Here is a 20,066-nt window from a genome sequence, read left to right on the forward strand (position 1 = left end):
AGTAGAGTGCAAATCGTGATTGTTAAGAACGGTTGTGCCAACTTTGTCTGCAATGTTTGCATAGGTAGAATCTGTCGTCGCCTGCAAGCCATGGGTTTTATTTTTCCTTTGCCAAAAAACCAGCAAAATATGCTAATATTGCATGACGAAAAAAAAGGTTTAAAATATATATGAAGATATAAAATACGTTATTTGTCGGTAATAAATTGATTTATTTTGAAATTGTATGCTAATTTATGGGCGTTCTATATTTTGTTTGCAGTTTTTGACAAATATTTCTTACAATCATAATGTTTATAAAAATTGTTTAGTTTTAAGCTGAATGTGATCTGATTTAGGGAGGTAACTGGGAAATGTCCTGGAGCATTGAACATGCGTATGCAATGGTACATCTAAACAGTACATGTCAAACAATTATTATGGCACTTTCTTTACTAAAAAAGAAAATACTGTTTATATTGGATACAAAACTTTCGTTGAACAAAATATGTTAAAGAATATAAGTATCATCGTGACAAAGAAACAATCAGCAATAGCAGAGATGTAGATGTCTCTGGCAATAGCAAAATCCAGACAAAATGCCAAATTGAATAAAACTTTGTTTTTTTTTATAAAGACATTAAAAAAATATCAACATGTGAATGCATAAGTATCAAGATTTTAACAGTTTATGTCGGTATCAATATGTGATGATATTTTTGTTTCATAAACAGAATAGCTGTTCCACGTCTTAGTCAAATGATGTAGTAATTACACTGGTTATATGTCTTATTCTATTAAGAATAAAACCACCAGTTTGATAACACATTTTGGCTTGATAAAGAAAACAAGCCCTTTCATATTATTAGTTCAAGATCTTTAGATGAACAATACGTTTTAGTACGTCAGTTTACAGAACAATACAAGGCTATTTTTATGGGCATATTGTTTAAAGTTTAACAACTTGTCTATACTACTCTAGGAGATTTTACATACCATGAATAATACAAAGTATGAACTTTAAGCGGCCAAGTAGCCTGACGGCCTAGCAGCATGAAGCTAGTGATCTACGACCTAAACTTTTAAGTTGTTGAGAATTTTTGAAAAACAATTAGAACGGCTTTTAATGAAGTTCTTAAGTCATTTCTTGTCATTTAAAGAATATATAACTTTATTAACTGCCGTTTTATTTGTTTTATAAAATTTTAGAAACTTTAGAAATTTTAAAAAAGTTTAGGCCTACAACTTGACGGCGCAAAGCCGCCAAACTTCACTAAATCATAATACAGGTAAAATATCTTATACTGAAATTAGTCAAATTACACATGCATCTGTATTCAGAAAAAAACATCCCGCTGTATCATTATGATAATGTGGCGGGGACACCGAGTTGTTCTAAAACCAGATGTCTATTGCACTCATTACCCCTAGAAAGTCATTCAAAATACATTTTTATGTCTTTTGTTTTACTAGATGCATGATTTTGCAAACATACTTAGAATGTCAGTATTTATTTATATTTCGTCACTCCTGATGATTTGGAAAATAGTTTAAGGTATATCACGTGTAAATGTAGTCTGTTATGTTCTAATTTTTAAATTCAAGATTGAGTTGGGGTTTAAATGCCGCTACAGAAAATTTAAGGAAACTTAAATTAAAAGTTATTTAGTACATTTAAAGACAGATTTCATTTTCGTGATATTTAGTAAATAAATAAAGTTATTATTATTAACTCTTTTTATTTACCGTCCTTCACGTGCCATTTATTTATTTTCTATTTTTAAAACAGATAGAAAGGATAATGAAAGAACGTAGGGGTGTTTTTGCTATCAGATTAAACACTGGCGGCGCTCTAAAATCATATGCGGGCATCTGCGAGAAATTCATGGGCAAACAAATGCGACAATAATCATTAAATCAATTTGTTTTGTACAAATTACGTAGTATTTTTCCTCACTATCCCCTATCTCAATGTCTAGTCGAAGTGTAACATATTTTGGGATGTACCAGCTTTTGTCAAGGAGTAAAACACACAAATCCGTGCTTTTTCCTACAACTGGATACCGTCGACCTTTTTGCACCAATAATCGGCATGGTAGTAAAAAATGTATATATATTTCTCAGTTAAAGACCTATATACTGTTAGGTTTCTAAACAAAATGTATCTTAAATAATCCGTTATGTGTACAAAACGGTAAAGCATTATATTATTGTTGAATGATACATATTCTTAAATTATGTTATAATAACAATAACTTCTATTGCAAATTGCAACAAATGTAGAGAGTGTATGTCTGGTGAAGTTTAGTGCTTTGCACGAGTTTCACCTGCTCTTTACTGATCAGCTGAGTGCAAGCAAATGTATTTTGTCTATAAATTGAAGCGTTTTACGACGCTAATTGGATAGTGACATAAATGTTGCACACACGGCGACATGACTTTGAATATATTTATCTGTTTCAACGTGACATTTTTTCCTGTAAGTATGATTTTTAAGTAGAAAAGGAAGACTTTTCCTGTTTTCAGTTAAATTGAAATAAATGTGTTATAGTATTACATATAAGCACTATTCGATCTGAATAAGTAATTATGCCGCAACAATCAACTTTATCATACTAGTCTTACTTTGATTTTGCAAAATTTTGCGGTTTCCTTTTTTTTATAACAATATACAGATTTACGCAGCTCAGTCTACAATGGGTAACATTTCAAGGCTTTTGAAAGTTTTCTAATTACATTTGATCTGACAAAATAAAATGTTTTGAACAATTATCTGATAATGTGGTCTTCATTTCCATTACATCATCAACATCAAGTTCATTTAGTACACATATTTCTATATTTAAAGTGAATCTAGTCTATGGCCGTCCATGTTATAATTTAGAAGTAACACTCGTATAAATTCGGTCAGTTTCGTATCGTGTGATATATTGACATCTGTGCGTTAACAAAAAAGTGTGTGCCCCTTCTATTTTAATACTCTCAACAGCTGAGTATAATGCAGCTGAACAAGTTCGTGTGTATTTAATGTCCATGTTAGATGTTTTATTTTTCTTGTTCTTTCACTGAGAAATTAAAATCTGATTCACCCGGTGCTAGGGGGTCTCTGATTTCACCCGGTGCTAGGGGGGTCTCTGATTCACCCGGTGCTAGGGGGTCTTAGATTCACCCGGTGCTAGGGGGTCATCTGATTCACCCGGTGCTAGGGGTCTCTGATTCACACGGTGCTAGGGGGTCTCTGATTCACCCGGTGCTATGGGGTCTTAGAAATCTGATTCTACCGGTGCTAGGGGGTCTTAGAGTAAAATCTGATTCACCCGGTGCTAGGGGGTCTGATTCACCTGGTGCTAGGAGGTCTTAGAGTAAAATCTGATTCACCCGGTGCTAGGGGGTCATAGAGAATGCACACTTTGTGTTGTCTCTCGTGAACGAACTCAACCCAAATAAGCATTTTAAAATTTTATTATATTTTCACTTCTCTCGAGGGGTCTCCCATTTTCCTGAAAATTTACATATCCGCTAGCTAAAAAAATAGAAGGAAAATGAGAATTTAGACAATATTAAAATTGTGTATGCAGTCCTGTAAAGTCCATTCGCGACAGCTGACAATGTACTTTTTAAATGAGCTATTAAGTTTTCGCCCCACAAGCAGCCGAATGGCTTATCAGCCTTGCAAGATCATAATTTTAACATTTGCGCAAACTATTACATACTATCTAGCATTATTTGGAATCTTAGCAACAAATTTTGGCAAAATAAACGCACTTAATCACCTTTTATCAACGATTATCAAGAAACAAATGTATACCGAACTCGTTTTAATTTAGTAAATTTATATGAAATTCACCTGAGACTTTATTCCTGGTTTAAACGCCATACCTATGTAGATAATACTTTTACCTTTTGCTTTACGATAATCGTTGATGTAATTAAGATATTTAAGTGTATTTTTATGTTATTTTAGTATATTTTTGTTATGCATCTTCTTATTTTAGTAGCTAATCAAATATCTGAAGAGGGGTTTTGGTGCCACTTGTGGTCGGCAATCAATAGGTATGTAATCTTGCCGCTGTGAATTGTGTCTGTCTCCGTTAGTATCCGTTTTATACACCACTGTTTTTCGGATAGCATTATAAAATTTGTTCTTTATAAAGTCTGTTTATGTCATTCATTCTCCCCATTTGTACACTGATTTGTTCCTGCATTAATCGTTCGATTTAGGAATGTTTGTACATGTATTAAGTTATGTAAAAGTTTATCAAAACAGACCAGAAAATATCTTCTTTTTTTAATTTCAAACCATTGATTGTATGATAATAAGTGAATATATTCATTATTAGTGGACGACAATCATTTCCATCTTTATATAAAAATAAACTTGAAATGATTGGGGTACTGGCGCATCAAACTGATGGAATATGATCAGCATTTTGCCTCCGTATCCCTATACTTTCTAACTTGATAGGCTCAACGTATAGATCAATAACAAAACTTATTTTGTTTTTCAAGCGCGTAAATGCATGGACTTTTCGCCGACACAATACTTTTGTTTGTCTTCGTGGCACATTTCCTTTGAAGATTTGTCGTTTATTTTTGTGTAAACAATATTGAATAATTCTCTTTTTCCTTCAAACGATTCTTCTCTTGTGTGTCTTACTTTGTTTTTTATGAGGTTGTCTTTTACACTCATCATCTGCTAACCTCTCTGCCCTCTCTAGGGTGGCAATGGCAACTTAACTGTGATTTCTAATTAATTTTGTTACGTTTTTGTCACACCATACAGACATCTACAAGTTGACGGTGTCCATTGATGTGCGGTTACCTACATCATTTTTAAACACCCTCCTGTGGCGGGCCACAAATGAGCTTCATGTATCAAGTTTGTTTTGCATTAAAGCTCCCAGTACTCACTGTCACATCACAAGCTAGTCAATTCAGGGTCAAACCCTACTACCTTTCTTAAAACAACAACAACAATAAATGAGTCATTTCTCGTATAAAATCGCGTAGTTACATTTATTATTTTCTTCTTTTAAGTCGTAAAAATGAGTTTCGTTGCTTAACATTAATACAAATTAGAAAGCAAAACCATTCATATGTGAAGATATTTTCTTGACTCACCATTTTGAAGGATTTTCGTGCAGTTAATGAGCGTGTTTTATACATGTTGCTCACACACTGTTTTAATTAATGCGATACATGTATTTAATTTAGGTTCATGAAATTATAGTTGCACAAAAAAAAACAGATAGACTCAAAGTGCTCAAATTCCCGGAAAAAACAAACGCAAAGGACGTTGAAACTAGAATGAATTGAAAATGATTACAATTATATGTATGCATATGTTATTGTTATAACTAGATTAATGCAAAAGAACAATAATGCGTATTTCCCTAAAGGACGGAGGATGCATGGTTTTCTACCAGGGGGTTCTCTCAAAATGCCAGTAGGCCAATCTGCTTGATGTGTTTACATATCATATGACAGTTTTAGCACGTATTATGCATGTTAATTTCATTGCATCAAAGAATTTTGCATTGCCGTTGGTTACACAGTGGTCATAAATTTCGCACAAGTTGTGCTAACCAATCTGTTCGCAGAGCTTTCATCAAGGGACATAATTTGGGCCATACTGGAAATATCATAAATTTGATAGCCTCCCTTAAACTTCCCGTCGCGGTAGGCGGGTTTTACCTTCTACATGAATATTGATAAAATTATAAAGGCGGTGCATATGCAAATGAGGTAGAAAGCTGGGAGTCTGACAAGTGAAATAGAAATTTGTTGCTGATACAAGTGTTGAAGTGCTTTTCTGTGGAAGACAGGTTTTATAAATGTGCGGATGTGTAGATAAATGGATGGATGGGCTGGCTTCAGGATGGATGGTAAGCCTTATTAATGAGAGTAATTATACTTAAAAGGAATAATTTTTCCTGCCGGGAATTTTATATCTAAAAAACTTAATGTTAAAAGTTTGTAGCAATTTGTGTTATTATGTCGCATTTTCTGAAACTACTTGACCAATTGCGTTGCGTGGCTCTTTAATGCAACATTTCGAGAAATCGACGCATCGTATTGCCCATGGAATCTATGTTTTCCTGTTAATGGCAATTTTACGTTTAGGGGTATTATTTTATGTTGTTCTCATTTTTTCGTGTAATAGTATTCAATAGCATAAAGTAGTATAGAAATACATGCCCTTGGTGCTTCATGAACTGCATAATGAATAGCACTGTTGTAAGACTCATGTATCCGATGCCTCAGTCAATGAGATCATATATTTAGAAATAAGTTTAATTGGTATAAATTTAACAGTTTCCATTGTAAATATTTTCCGTTCAGTTTATCTAAGCTATAGTTGGGTGTTTTGGAATCTAAGCTATAATTGGGTGTTTTGGAAATATTACTGATTTTTTTAGATGAAATGTGTGGTTATATTTATGATTACCTATATTAGACGTATCGTTTACTATATATTCCGCATTAAGGAATCAGTTGCAAAATGTATGTTCTGACGTTGATAATTTCACCGTACAATATTGACACACCCTACGGCAGTTGTTTTTACAACAAAGGGTCAAGCAGGTGACACGTTTGGTGTATGTTTAACTCCGCCCACATTTACTCTTTAGTTCTCACGCTACTGTATGTGTATGCTGGACAATCTCAATGAATATGTCCGAAGGTTAACGACTCCTTAACAATATTAATTGTCATTGATTTAGAACTGCAATTTTTTTTCTTACGTGGAATTTAAAAATGTTGGCCTTATTTTTTTCCCTCTTATAATAAGTTTAATTAAACATTTCTTACTGTATTTAAACTCCATCAACTCAGCAGAATTTAACATATAGAATGGGAAAAGGATGCGTATAAACAAAAAGAATAAAACAGAACAATAAATACTGTACAAACTATGTTACAAACAACTTCAATATACAAATGTGTTTGCAATATATTATATAATATGGTGAACTTGTCTGTGTTAGCCATTTGGTCCGAATGTTTCAGAGTTGGAATAAATATCTGAATAATGTCTTCCTGGAAAATCTCCCGCACTTAAAAGCACTTACGGAAAATAAAAACGTATTTTCAACTCTTAACTTTTTTTCTGTTTTAATCTCAAAATATAAAGAAACATTCTAGAAATGATGATACATAATTCTGCAAAAAAACGAAGAAAAACCCCATATATTTTCGAGAGTAAAAACGCGTTTTGTACCCGTTTTAGCTATTCTAAGTAAGAATAGTTCCAATGATTACATACATAAGCCAGTTTGATAGGCTTTACTTTCAATTAGTAAATTATCAATTTAAAATTTTGTTCATAAAATATATTATATATTCATTTCTTCTTTTTTCATTCTACATACTGACTAATAAACCAATGATGTCCTCTTTATTTATTTATTTTTATTTATTCATTCATTCATTCAGAGACGTTAAAACACATATATAATATGTCTCTGATTCATTCATTATATGTGTGTCTGTGTGATAATATTACTATTTCTCAGTCAGAATTGGCGATACATGAACCTTATATTAGTAATTAAAAATCCTTGTCTATTTTATGTTTAATCTTGATAAACAAAGTTAAATGGGATTCTAAGATAATTTTAATGGTTAGATACTAACGTCTAAAGCCCACAAAATGTACCGTAAAAAATAAATCTATGTAAGTTGAAATCAATTAAATATTCAACTGATTTTAGCTTGATTACTGAAGTAACGCTATTATTTAATGATAATTATGATGTGATTTTTGGAAACGTTTGTGTTTTACAATAATGTTTATATGATAGAATATTCAGCTTTGACACTAGCCTTGGAGCGATTTTGTGGATTTCATCCCTTATCAATTACCTTTCCGTGCCAGATCATTTTTTTCTTGCATCATTATGTAAACAAATAGTCCGGGGTGCGTAAGGATACAGATATCCTGTGAATCTTTTACTTTTCTGCAAACTGGGCGTCAAGAGGTCTTGTGTTTACAGCCCACGTCGAACGGATGATCAATGTAAATAATCAAGCGTCTGGACACCTTGCAAGGGCGGGTAACTAATACTTCCCGAGCGTCCATTTGTTTAGTGTCAGTGTTCTGGACCGAATTACTAAATCACTAGCGAGCCTGCCATTCATAATAGTGACAAATTTATTTTGCCGCCCAGTAAAAACCGCGCTATTTACTTATTTATAAAACTGTTTTTAATTTTGTACTCGGAAATTAAAAAAAAAAATTACCAGAACTAAAAGTTGATAAATATCTTTGAGCGAAATGTATTATACTCTCCGTTATAAATGCAGAATAAATTGCGCACTTGATTACAGGGAATTTTGTAGGTCTGTGAAGTTGGCTTGTACATTGTACATCGTAGTTCAGCTAGTAATTCGCCAATATTTGAATTACTAGCTAGTAGTTGGGCATTCAGCGTGTAGTTCGAAACAAACACACTAAGATACATACTATTTGAATTACTAGCTAGTATTTGGGCATTCAGCGTGTAGTTCGAAACAAACACACTAAGATACATAATATTTGAATTACTAGCTAGTAGTTGGGTATTCAGCGTGTAGTTCGGAACAAATACACTTACATACATAATATTTGAATTACTAGCTAGTAGTTGGGTATTCAGCGTGTAGTTCGAAACAAACACACTAAGATACATACTATTTGAATTACTAGCTAGTAGTTGGTCATTCAGCGTGTAGTTCGAAACAAACACACTAACATACACAATATTTGAATTACTAGCTAGTAGTTGGGTATTCAGCGTGTAGTTCGGAACAAATACACTAACATACACAATATTTGAATTACTAGCTAGTAGTTGGGTATTCAGCGTGTAGTTCGGAACAAATACACTTACATACATAATGTTTGAATTACTAGCTAGTAGTTGGGTATTCAGCGTGTAGTTCGGACCAAACGCACTAACATACATAATATTGAATTACTAGCTATTAGTTGGGTATTCAGCGTGTAGTTCGGACCAAACACACTTACATACATAATATTGAATTACTAGCTGTTAGTTGGGTATTCAGCGTGTAGTTCGGAACAAACACACTAAGATACATAATATTTGAATTACTAGCTAGTAGTTGGGTATTCAGCGTGTAGTTCGGAACAAATACACTAACATACACAATATTTGAATTACTAGCTAGTAGTTGGATATTCAGCGTGTAGTTCGGAACAAATACACTTACATACATAATCTTTGAATTACTAGCTAGTAGTTGGGTATTCAGCGTGTAGTTCGGACCAAACGCACTAACATACATAATATTGAATTACTATAGCTATTAGTTGGGTATTCAGCGTGTAGTTCGGACCAAACACACTTACATACATAATATTGAATTACTAGCTGTTAGTTGGGTATTCAGCGTGTAGTTCGGAACAAACACACTAAGATACATAATATTTGAATTACTAACTATTCAAATATTTTGTATGCTGGTGCATTTGGTCCGAACTACACGCTGAATACCCAACTTCTAGCTAGTAATTCAAATATTATGTATGTAAGTGGGTTTGTTCCGAACTACACGCTGAATACCCAACTACTGGCTAGTAATTCAAATATTGTGTATGTAAGTGTATTTTTTCCGAACTACACGCTGAATACCGATCTACTAGCTAGTAATTCAAATATTGTGTATGCTTGTGTGTTTGTTCCGAACTACACGCTGAATACCGATCTACTAGCTAGTAATTCAAATATTATGTATGTAAGTGTATTTGTTCCGAACTACACGCTGAATACCCAACCACAAGCTAGTAATTCAAATATTATGTATGTTAGTGTATTTGTTCCGAACTACACGCTGAATACCGATCTACTAGCTAGTAATTCAAATATTGGCGAATTACTAGCTGAACTACGATGTACAATGTACAAGCCAACTTCACATACCTGAATTTTGTATACTTATTTAAGCAAAATATTGGCATATTTGATATCAAAATTTGCAGAAATGTATTAACTACATGATGGTTTACATTTAATTGAAATTTGATCATTATCAGAACTGTAATTACGTGTAAATGACTGAGTGATGAAAAACAAATGTTGCAGACTTGTACCTTTCTAAAATGCGTTTATGCCATTGGATACTTGAAGTTTTGAATGGAACACATTCAGATCCAAGTCCATCTGATGCTACGTTAGATCCATACAGTCTCAAACACTGATATGAACGCAACATTAATAGTCACGTATAACGAGTCAAAAAAGTGTTATACATCTCAATTTTGCAACTTTTATTTTTAACCCTTCCAAAACCAAAATTCTGATAATTATCAAATTTCAATACAAATTAAACCATTGTATGTTCAACACATTTTTCCGAATTTTGATACCAAATTTGCCACTATTTTTCTCATATATGTATACAGAATTTCCAAGTAACCAGGTACACACTTCCTTTTGCAACTGAGCATAATTATCAGTGACATAGAACTTTTTAAAATACATGTTTAGGTTTTATAAATATAAACACCCTTCATGTTTTAGCGTTACTGAAAACGTTTTAAACAGAAAAAAGATGTATTGCTAGGCAAATATTGATATTTATAGATGTTCATAATAAAACAAAAGCTCGGGTGTAGATAATATGTTGTACCGATTATGTAATGTATATTTTGTCATTAGAATGATAAAGTCTAGGCCGCACCATTATGTGTGTATTACATTATTTATGTCACTCGGGCAATGACTAAACGAGACACCTGTTGCATGACAAAAAAGAAACGAACTTGTTGATTGATAAAGAGGTCACAGCGTACGTCATTTGTCAATGTCCAATGCAGCGAGTTTTTGTAAAGGGAGGAAACCATTAGAAACGATGATAAAGCTCCTGGGTCTGGATTACTAATGTTCATACTTAACTATACTAATATGTTTATTTTCAAATCATTACGCCTTGTATAGCTTTACTTGTTTTTTTGTGCGTACTTTTCCCAAATTAACTGGTCACCTTTGTGGCCGTACCACTAAGTACTTTTGGGCGTCATATTAATAATAATGATAATAATAATAATAATAAATAACATTATTATTATTATTCATTTATAATCATCATAATTATTATAATTATTATTATAATTATTATTATTATTATTATTATTATTATTATTATTATTATTATTATTATTATTATAATAATAATAATAATAATAATCAGAATATGTATGTACATGTATATAAGAAATTGATAACATTAAAGAAATTATGACCATTTTCTGTAGGATACACGTTTTTACAGTTCTTTTCAGGACTTTCATTATAAACAGAATATAATTTTTGCCAGTTAAGTAAGTTTAAAGGTACCTACTATAAAATTAGATCCGGAGTGTAATTTGTTGAAATATTAACGCTGTGTCAAAATAAGTACTATGTTGCTGTAAACACATTTGTGAAAATAATCCCCGAAAATCAATGTCTTATATTTTCAGGAGATATTATTATTTAAAAGAAAATATATTAAATAAGTTAATGACGTTATAAATTTATCTTGTTTATATGAAACGGCTGATACAGCTTGTCTTAATAGATATATTCCCCCTTCTACCTTTTAACTTTATTTGATACTCGATCAGCGAAGATCGATATGTACATCATAATGGATTCTTTCGTTTGACACCTATTAACGGAAATCCATTTTTTAACTTCTGAATAAAAAAAAACATCATTTTTACATAAAAATACACCTTCGGTTGGAAGGATCTCTCATATTTTTTAGTATAAAAGATATTTTAAGAATTTCTTTGAGCTAGATAAATAAGAAAGGCATTGATTTTCATGATAATTATGCATTTCAAGTGATCGCATATGCGACAAACTTTGCCATGATCTGTTAAATTAAACGTTTTTCTACAATAGACCATAGCAGCCTTAATCTTCCACTTTCAGGGATCAAATGGATTTATTTTTAACGGTCCTGTAAAATGTGTTTTATTCGCCCCGTAAACATACAAATTATCTTTGCTAACTATTTTTACTTTAAATAAACAATTTGAAAAATTTTGTAATTTTCTCCGGAAAAACTTTTATACTAGTATTTAAATTTATTTTTTCTGAATGTACGTGTAGCCCAAAAGAAGCCGACGACATTGCATAAATCCTTATGATACTTACGATTAGATGTTTAATTGAAATTATCAGTTAAATTTTTTACTATATGAATTCAACATTACTAGATTCGAAGTTGACATCTTTTCAGAAAATAACAATGTTAAATACAACATGTAATTCAGCCTAACTAATATTTTGTGAAATATAATTTACTCAAAGCCAATATGTATAAAAACGAAAAATAAAACTAAATACTTTATTCGATTCAATATTTTTTTCTGTCTACCTAACAATATAAAAAGAATTAGTTGGTTGCAAACTCTCCGTGCATGGCCGTAATCGCGCCGTGAGCGATAGCCGAAAGCAACGCAAAGTAACATCTTGAATGACGAAATGAAGAAACAAAATGAATCGTTTTTTACATAGAGTTTACATTAACGTTTTTTTTAATTGATTTCCTCAGTCCTAATCTTTGAAAGGTATCATCTAAATCTAAGATTTATTTTCTTCGATTTTGACAACAGCTTTAAAATAATGTAGGCAAGGTAACGTATATTGATATGCAACAATCCTTTAAGAAATTGCGTTAATGTTTTAGTTTACCGCCTCTATCAATCAGTGATCAACAGAAAACGCTCACGATTATACTAACACACTAGACAATTATAGACAGTAATGCACCTACAATCAACAAACTATATTTTTCTTTTTTTGTAATATGGTATATTTATATAATTACCATTTAACTTTCAACTGTAAGCGGAACAAAAATTTGCTATTGAAACTGGGTTCGAGCAATAGATTTTCTACGAGGAATCTCAATTTTTATAAGTGATAATAAACTACATTGTTTCAGCATTATACATTACATGCGTAGTGTAATTGAATATAAGAAATTACAGTTGTTTGGGTAATTATGTCTATTTGTCAATGCAGTGTTGAACCTTAATTTTCACTCTGAGACACATTATACTAATGATCTTTTTATGTCTATTTTTGAGTAATTTATATTTTTTATAGCATAGTAGAAAATACAATTCACTCTACTATCAAAAAAGTAATACTTCTCGGGTTTTTTTGAACAACCATGATCAGGTCTCTTCATTTTCAATGGAAATACTTCCTTGATAGATACATTAAGATAATATTTTGTTAAAGCTGCGGTCTCACTTACTCCCGGCAGAGCCAAGGACCATCCCGGTAAGTTACCGGGATGATCCGGGACGATCCGGGGTGAAATTATTGTTGCGGTCACACTTACCCCGGCAGCACTACGGTAGTTCCCAACTAACTACCCAGGATGCGCTCCAGATCATCCAGGCAGAGCCCAGGTGAAGCTACGGTTCATGCCGGTGCTTCCCCGGTCGTTCCAGGATGACGCCAGAAGAGCCCCGGTTGACCCAGGCAGAGCCCCGGTCGATCCAGGCAGAGCCCCGGCAGAGCCCAGGACGATCCAGGCAGAGCCCCGGTAGAACCCCGGTGGAATGAAAACGCCCGAAAATGATAACATTGATACATTTTTTTTATTTAATATAATATTTATTGTTCCAGAATAGTAATTCATGATGATTTTCTGAAAAATCCTTATGCCATACCTGATAGAAGGGAAATGGGAAGGGTTTTAATACAAGCAAGTGCAATCATCGCAAATTGTCGTTATTCTTTTGAAATGATCCGGGCTTTGCCGGGACTCTACCGGGATCAACCGTAGCTCTACCTTTATCCTCCGGGGCTCTGCCTGCAGTTACCGGGGCTCTGCCGGCATATACCGGGGCTCTACCGTAGCTTTGCCGGCTATATCATACCCCGGATCATCCCCGGTTTGTGCCGGCAGAGCCACGGTGCTTCCCCGGTATAACCCCGGTCGTTCCCGGCAGAGCTAAGGATGAAGCCGGCAAAGCTATACCTTCCTGGATCATTCCGGACCACCCCGGTGCTATTAAATATTTTATTCCATCCGGGGTCGAATGCCGGATGTTCCCGGCTTAAGCTACAGTCTCACTTACATCCCGGGAGAGCCCCGGGAACATTCGGCATTCGACCCCGGATGGAATAAAATATTTAATATCACCAGGGTGGTCCGGAATGATCCAGGAAGGTATAGCTTTGCCGGCTTCATCCTTAGCTCTGCTGGGAACGACCGGGGTTATATCGGAGAAGCACCGTAGCTCTGCCGGCACAAACCGGGGATGATCCAGGGTATGATATAGCCAGTAGAGCTACGGTAGAGCTACGGTAGAGTTCTACCGGGTCAACCGGGGCTCTTCCGGCGTCATCCTAGAACGACCGGGGAAGCACCGGCATGAACCGTAGCTTCACCTGGGCTCTGCCTGCATTATCCGGAGCGCATCCTGGGTGGTTAGTTAGGAACTACCGTAGTGCTGCCGGGGTAAGTGTGACCGGAACAATAATTTCACCCCGGATCGTCCCGGAAACTTACCGGGATGGTCCTGGGCTCTGCCGTGAGTAAGTGAGAACGCAGCTTTACATTTGCAAGGTTATTATAAAATCGAATATAAAGAAGAATATAATATTATCCATATACATAATAATTGATAATAATAATATATGATTTATTTTCTCGTTTGCTATATTGGGCTCTTTATCATTTGTAGATTCTTTATTGTTTAATAAACGCATGCAATTGAGCACAAAAAATTGAAAACTGATTTTTGACCTAGTGAAATGTGTATGCGCGAAACCATCATCTAAATCTACGAAAATAGCAGAAAATATTTTGTTTAAGGACCTTTTTATTCTGTTGTTTTATTAATGAATTCAGGAAAATAATTCTTTAAACGATCACAAAAATATGAACATAACGTGATTGTGCAGGTTTAACGTGGTCGGTACAGGTTTAACGTGATTATACAGGTTTAACGTGATTATAAAGGTAAAACGTGATTATACAAGTAAAACGTGATTGATAGCAGTTTAACATGATCGGTACAGGTTTAACGTGATTGTACAGGTTTAACGTGATTTGTAAAGGTTTAACGTGATTGTACAAGAAAACGTGATTGGTGACTGTACAGGTTTAACGTGATCGGTACATATTTAACATGATTGTACATGTTTAACGTGATTGTACAGGTAAAATGTGATTAGAAGAGGTTAAACGTGATTGTACAGGTTTAACGTGACTTGTAGAAGTTTAACGTGATTGTTAAGGTTTCACGTGATTGTACAGGCTTAACGTGATCGGTACAGTTGTAACGTGATTGTACAGGTAAAACGTGATTGATAGAGGTTTAACGTGATTTTACAGATTTAACGTGATTGGTAAAGGTTTAACGTGCTTGTACAGGTAAAACGTGATTGATAGAGATTTAACGTGATTTGTGCACGTTTAACGCGATTGGTATAGGTTAAACGTGATAACTGTGTACGGGTTTAACGTGATTGTACAGGTTTAACGTGAGTTGTACAGGATTTACGTGAGTGTACAGGTTTTTAAATATATCTGTACTAGAATTATATCAGACGAACTGACTGATGCTTCTTGTATATATAAAAAGTTCTTTTGACACGAATTTTATTAAATTTTAAAAGGTATACATTCTTCTTTCTCTCGTCATACAAAGTACATTATAATCTATTCATGTAAATGTATACATGTATATGTTGCATATTCATTTTTTTTATAACAATAAAATATAAGAACAATTGTATCAAAGGTTGTGAATTTGAAACTAGCGTTCAATAATAAAAGGAAACTTGATATTGGCTGCCATTTTTTTCTTTTGTGTGTATGTGCTTGCGTCTGTGTTAAAGCCATACTATAATTGGAATGTATGTATTTGGTACATTTGCCACTTCATTACAAGCTATGTTTGAGCATTTGTACTGGAAATTAAACAACCATCATTAGTATTTGTATTTCTACGACAGCGTTAAACAAAAAAGTCTAAGACAATATTAAGTACTGCGTGGCCTTACTTATACATCGTTCGCTTGAACAAATAATAAACGGTAAAAAGATGTAATAATTATATTATATCGTGGCGTATGTAGACAATATATCATAAAATAGTCCGCAGACATGTCTGCAGACGTATTATTAGTATGTGTTTCTACAGACAGGGTTATGCTTTGAAATCCGAAAATTGGTAATCAACACTGGCATATTCAAAGTTGGATAGAATTTTCATAATTCATTTCACATGCGCATCATTTTATACCACACCGCAACATAAATTCCCGGAAAAAATCGTTCGTATTGATTAAAAGACATACTCCTGGAAAATAAATGTACCACACTCAATATTCTTGGTAAAATGCCTTTCGCCATAAAAAGTTTATTCTCATAGAGTTTCATAACAAGAATCACAATATTCTTATATTAATTGATAAGCACAATCAAATATATATATCATTGTAGATTATTGCGTGCTTTAAGTACATGATACACGAAATCTTTATGCCAGATCAAAACGTGCACGTAAGATATATGTGCATATTCAACATGCATATGCTCTCATGTTGGGTCATCTAACATGACTCGTGGTTTTGTCACTATACATAGCCGGTATAAATCTGACAGTGAAAATTGCTGTCCTTTTTTACATATACTTTCTTCGATAAAACAAAGGCACTATAATAAATACATATATTGATATGTTTCGTTCTTATTAATATAGTTTTCTTTTAATATAATGTTAAAATAAAACTCGAAGACACTAACGCCACAGGTTTTTAATTTTATCGTTTTTAATATCAGTTGATATAATTTATAATATTAGAAGAATCTTAAACCATTTGACGTCATCCAGTATGCAGCTCATTCATAAAAGATGACAGAATGTCATATGTGGATTATCTATGGTGGCTGATTGCGTTGTCGATAGCAACAACACAACCTATATCGTTATCGCCTTTTCGTCTTGTCGCTATTGATAAGCGCCAAACGGCGCGTTGTCGCACTGCCGTCTTGTCGTCCTTTCTCTAACGAAGCACGTCAAACGGCGCATTGACGTGCGGTGCGTTGTTGCAATGTCACCCTGTCGCTTGGCTTATAAGCCGATCCTTCGATTTGAGCCGAGCGACAATGTGACATCGCGACAACACGCCACACTACAGCGGGCCGTTTGGCGTGCATCTTTAGCGACAGGACGACAAGACGAAAGTCCGACAATGCGTCGCTAGCGACAACATGACGCCCAAAAGCGTTCCAAATCAGCCATCATAATTATCTAGCAGACTAGCACATATTTATTCTAAGTTAAAATTGCTAACATAATTGTTAGAAATATATAAGATATTTTAGGGTAGGGTGTAGCGGACGCTACATTAAGTATTGATGCATACTGAACGTGATACTTGCTAAACTTTGTGCACATTTGTAGACAGTGTAATAAATATTTCATATAAATAACCTCCCATCATCCCGTTTAACACTGAATTGCAAAATAAAGTGCGCACTTGATTACAGGGAATTTTGTATACTTATTTAAGCAAAATATTGGCATATTTGATATCAAAATTTGCAGAAATGTAAAACTACATGATGGTTTACATCTAATTGAAATTTGATCATCATCAGAACTTTGATTACGTGTAAATGACTGAGTGATGAAAAACAAATGTTGCAGACTTGTACCTTTCTAAAATGCGTTTATGCCATTGGATACTTGAAGTTTTGAATGGAACACATTCAGATCCAAGTCCATCTGATGCTACGTTAGGTCCATACAGTCTCGAACACGTTGGTCTATAGATGAGATGAACGCAACATTAATGGTCACGTATAACGAGTCAAAAAAGTGTTATACATCGCAATTTTGCAACTTTTATTTTTAACCCTTCCAAAACCCAAATTCTGATAATTATCAAATTTCAATACAAATTAAACCATTGTATGTTCAACACATTTTTGTTAATATTGATACCAAATTTGCCACTATTTTTCTCATATATGTATACAGAATTTCCAAGTAACCAGGTGCTCAACTTACTATATTTTGTTTCTATATCTTACTCACCGTCTGCATTTTGATTAATTTTATTGTCAAAATTTCACAACCAAATGGATATTGTCACCTCTTTGAGATGGACTCTTGATTAACGCTTAGCGGCCATATTGTATTATTACGCTCTGTGTCGCCAGTGCGTCTCATCTTGAAACATAACACCAAAATCCACTATACTAACAAAAATAGTCCAAAATTCCCACCGAAAAAAAAAGAAACAATCATCCAATAGAACGTGTTTGGGTCTTTTCACTTTAAATAATTGATACTTATCCTAAACAATGTCCCAGTTGGTTTATATAACAGAATTAACCGGACACACAATAGGTCCTACTGAAACTATACGGACACCCGGCGACCACATCTATATTATATCATAGACATGTTTTCGTTGTTCTCTCGGTGATTATTTAAAAATACGTTGATTTTTTATCTACCGCTATCTGTTAATGAAGTTACAGTAGCTGTTATCTATATAGGTGTTAGCAGAAACAACTGAATACCGATGATACATTTTTCTATTGAAGTAAGAGGACAAATTAAAAAAATGTAATTTGTTTATGAAAAATATGAAGGTCTATCTTTCTACAACCGAGTATAAACCCGTGCTATAAAATAAAAAAGATTATTATACATGTACATTGTTGAGTACAATATTGAATTCTACTAGACGAGTATACAGCTGTTAAACCTATATTGGACGATTCGCTAGCGGAGTCTGATATAAGTTTTTGCAGCTGTGTTATTTCACACACCATCCTTGTAAGACATTTTAACAGAATTTTGTTCCTTCAATATGTTTTTATATGATTGTTTGGTCTCTGAACATTAAAACGAGGCTAGATAGAATACGATATGCATTTGATACAGATATTTTAGACTCTGTAATGCAAACGAGGCTATATACGGTACAATATACATTTGATATGGATTTTTTTTAATGGAAACGAGCTTAAATTGATGAGATTGGATCCAATAATGTTTTTGTTTTTTTCTTGGAAACAGCACGAGGATCAAACGTTGAAAGTTCATTTGAGTGTGAAATAAAGCTTCATATATATACACAAGCTCAACGTGTTTTTGTGCTTTTTTAGGGGGGGGGGGGGGTGTCTGTGGTATCACTTATCCACTTTCTATTGCCTACATCCCTTTTAAAGAAAATTCCAGAAACTGCCAGACAAGAGTTTATTGAAACTTAATCCATTCGTTTTCATAAGGAACGGGAACAATACTCTTAAATATTAATGGTATGTAACCCTTTTCTTCTTAACCATATTAGATTGTGGTATTTAACCTTAAAATTAGGATTGGCCAGACAAAGAATGTTAGCATATTTACTGATAGCTGTATCTCTGATTTTAAATTTTTCCATAAAAATACTAGAAGTTTTTTAGGGTTTTTTTTAGTTGTTTTTTTTAACTGGTCATATATAATTATGTCACTGTTAAAGAAAATAACAGACCGCCGACTGCTCTTTTGGCTAGAGGTGTAGGCTACGACACATTAATATATCTGTTAAAATGGTCTATTTACGATTTATTTATAAGCAGTGTTGACAATCACGTTAAAGACTCTCAATTACATATTTTAAAACCCGTTTTAGCAGAGACTGTTTATTGTTCTGTTATATTTGAATTCGTTCTCAAGATTACGCAATCATCAAAGAATCATCGCGTCATATATAAATTCCGTCTGAAATTAATAGGACTCGTGAGAGCCAATTTACTCCTAAATACCTACTTTAGCTGCTAATTACACAACATGTATAAAACGGATGTTCAAAGCGGTAGGCATGTTAAACGGGGTGATTTGTGTAATCTTAGATGACGGAATTAGAAAACTTTCTCACCGATTGATGTCTTTAAAAATTACGAATTTTCTCCGTGGATTCTCGGCATGACTTAATGTGATCGCCGTGAAATCCCAGCATGAAAAAATATCGTCATGAAAGAAAGGTGTCGAGAACTATCGATACAATGCTATAGTTTTGTCGGACAAGACCGTTATTTGATACCAGATGATTAGAATATTA

General features: G+C 33.7%; 1 protein-coding gene across 3 annotated transcripts in view; it reads left to right on the forward strand.

Annotated features, from left to right (window-relative positions):
• Positions 1-20,066, forward strand: part of LOC132719605 (transcription factor AP-2-beta-like) — a 79,121-nt gene that overhangs the window by 18,136 nt on the left and 40,919 nt on the right. Inside the window, exon 1 of one of the 3 annotated variants that reach the window (XM_060703399.1) lies at positions 5,744-5,864. The exons of the other annotated variants lie outside the window; for them this stretch is intronic. Within the exon in view, the coding sequence (XP_060559382.1) occupies positions 5,814-5,864 (51 nt within the window). The 5' untranslated portion in view covers positions 5,744-5,813. Of the gene's footprint in view, positions 1-5,743; positions 5,865-20,066 lie in introns of those variants that run through there. 3 annotated transcript variants of the gene reach the window in all.

This window comes from Ruditapes philippinarum, unplaced genomic scaffold, assembly GCF_026571515.1.
Source record: "Ruditapes philippinarum isolate M1 unplaced genomic scaffold, ASM2657151v2 ctg434_1_1_1_1, whole genome shotgun sequence".
NCBI lineage: Eukaryota > Metazoa > Mollusca > Bivalvia > Venerida > Veneridae > Ruditapes > Ruditapes philippinarum.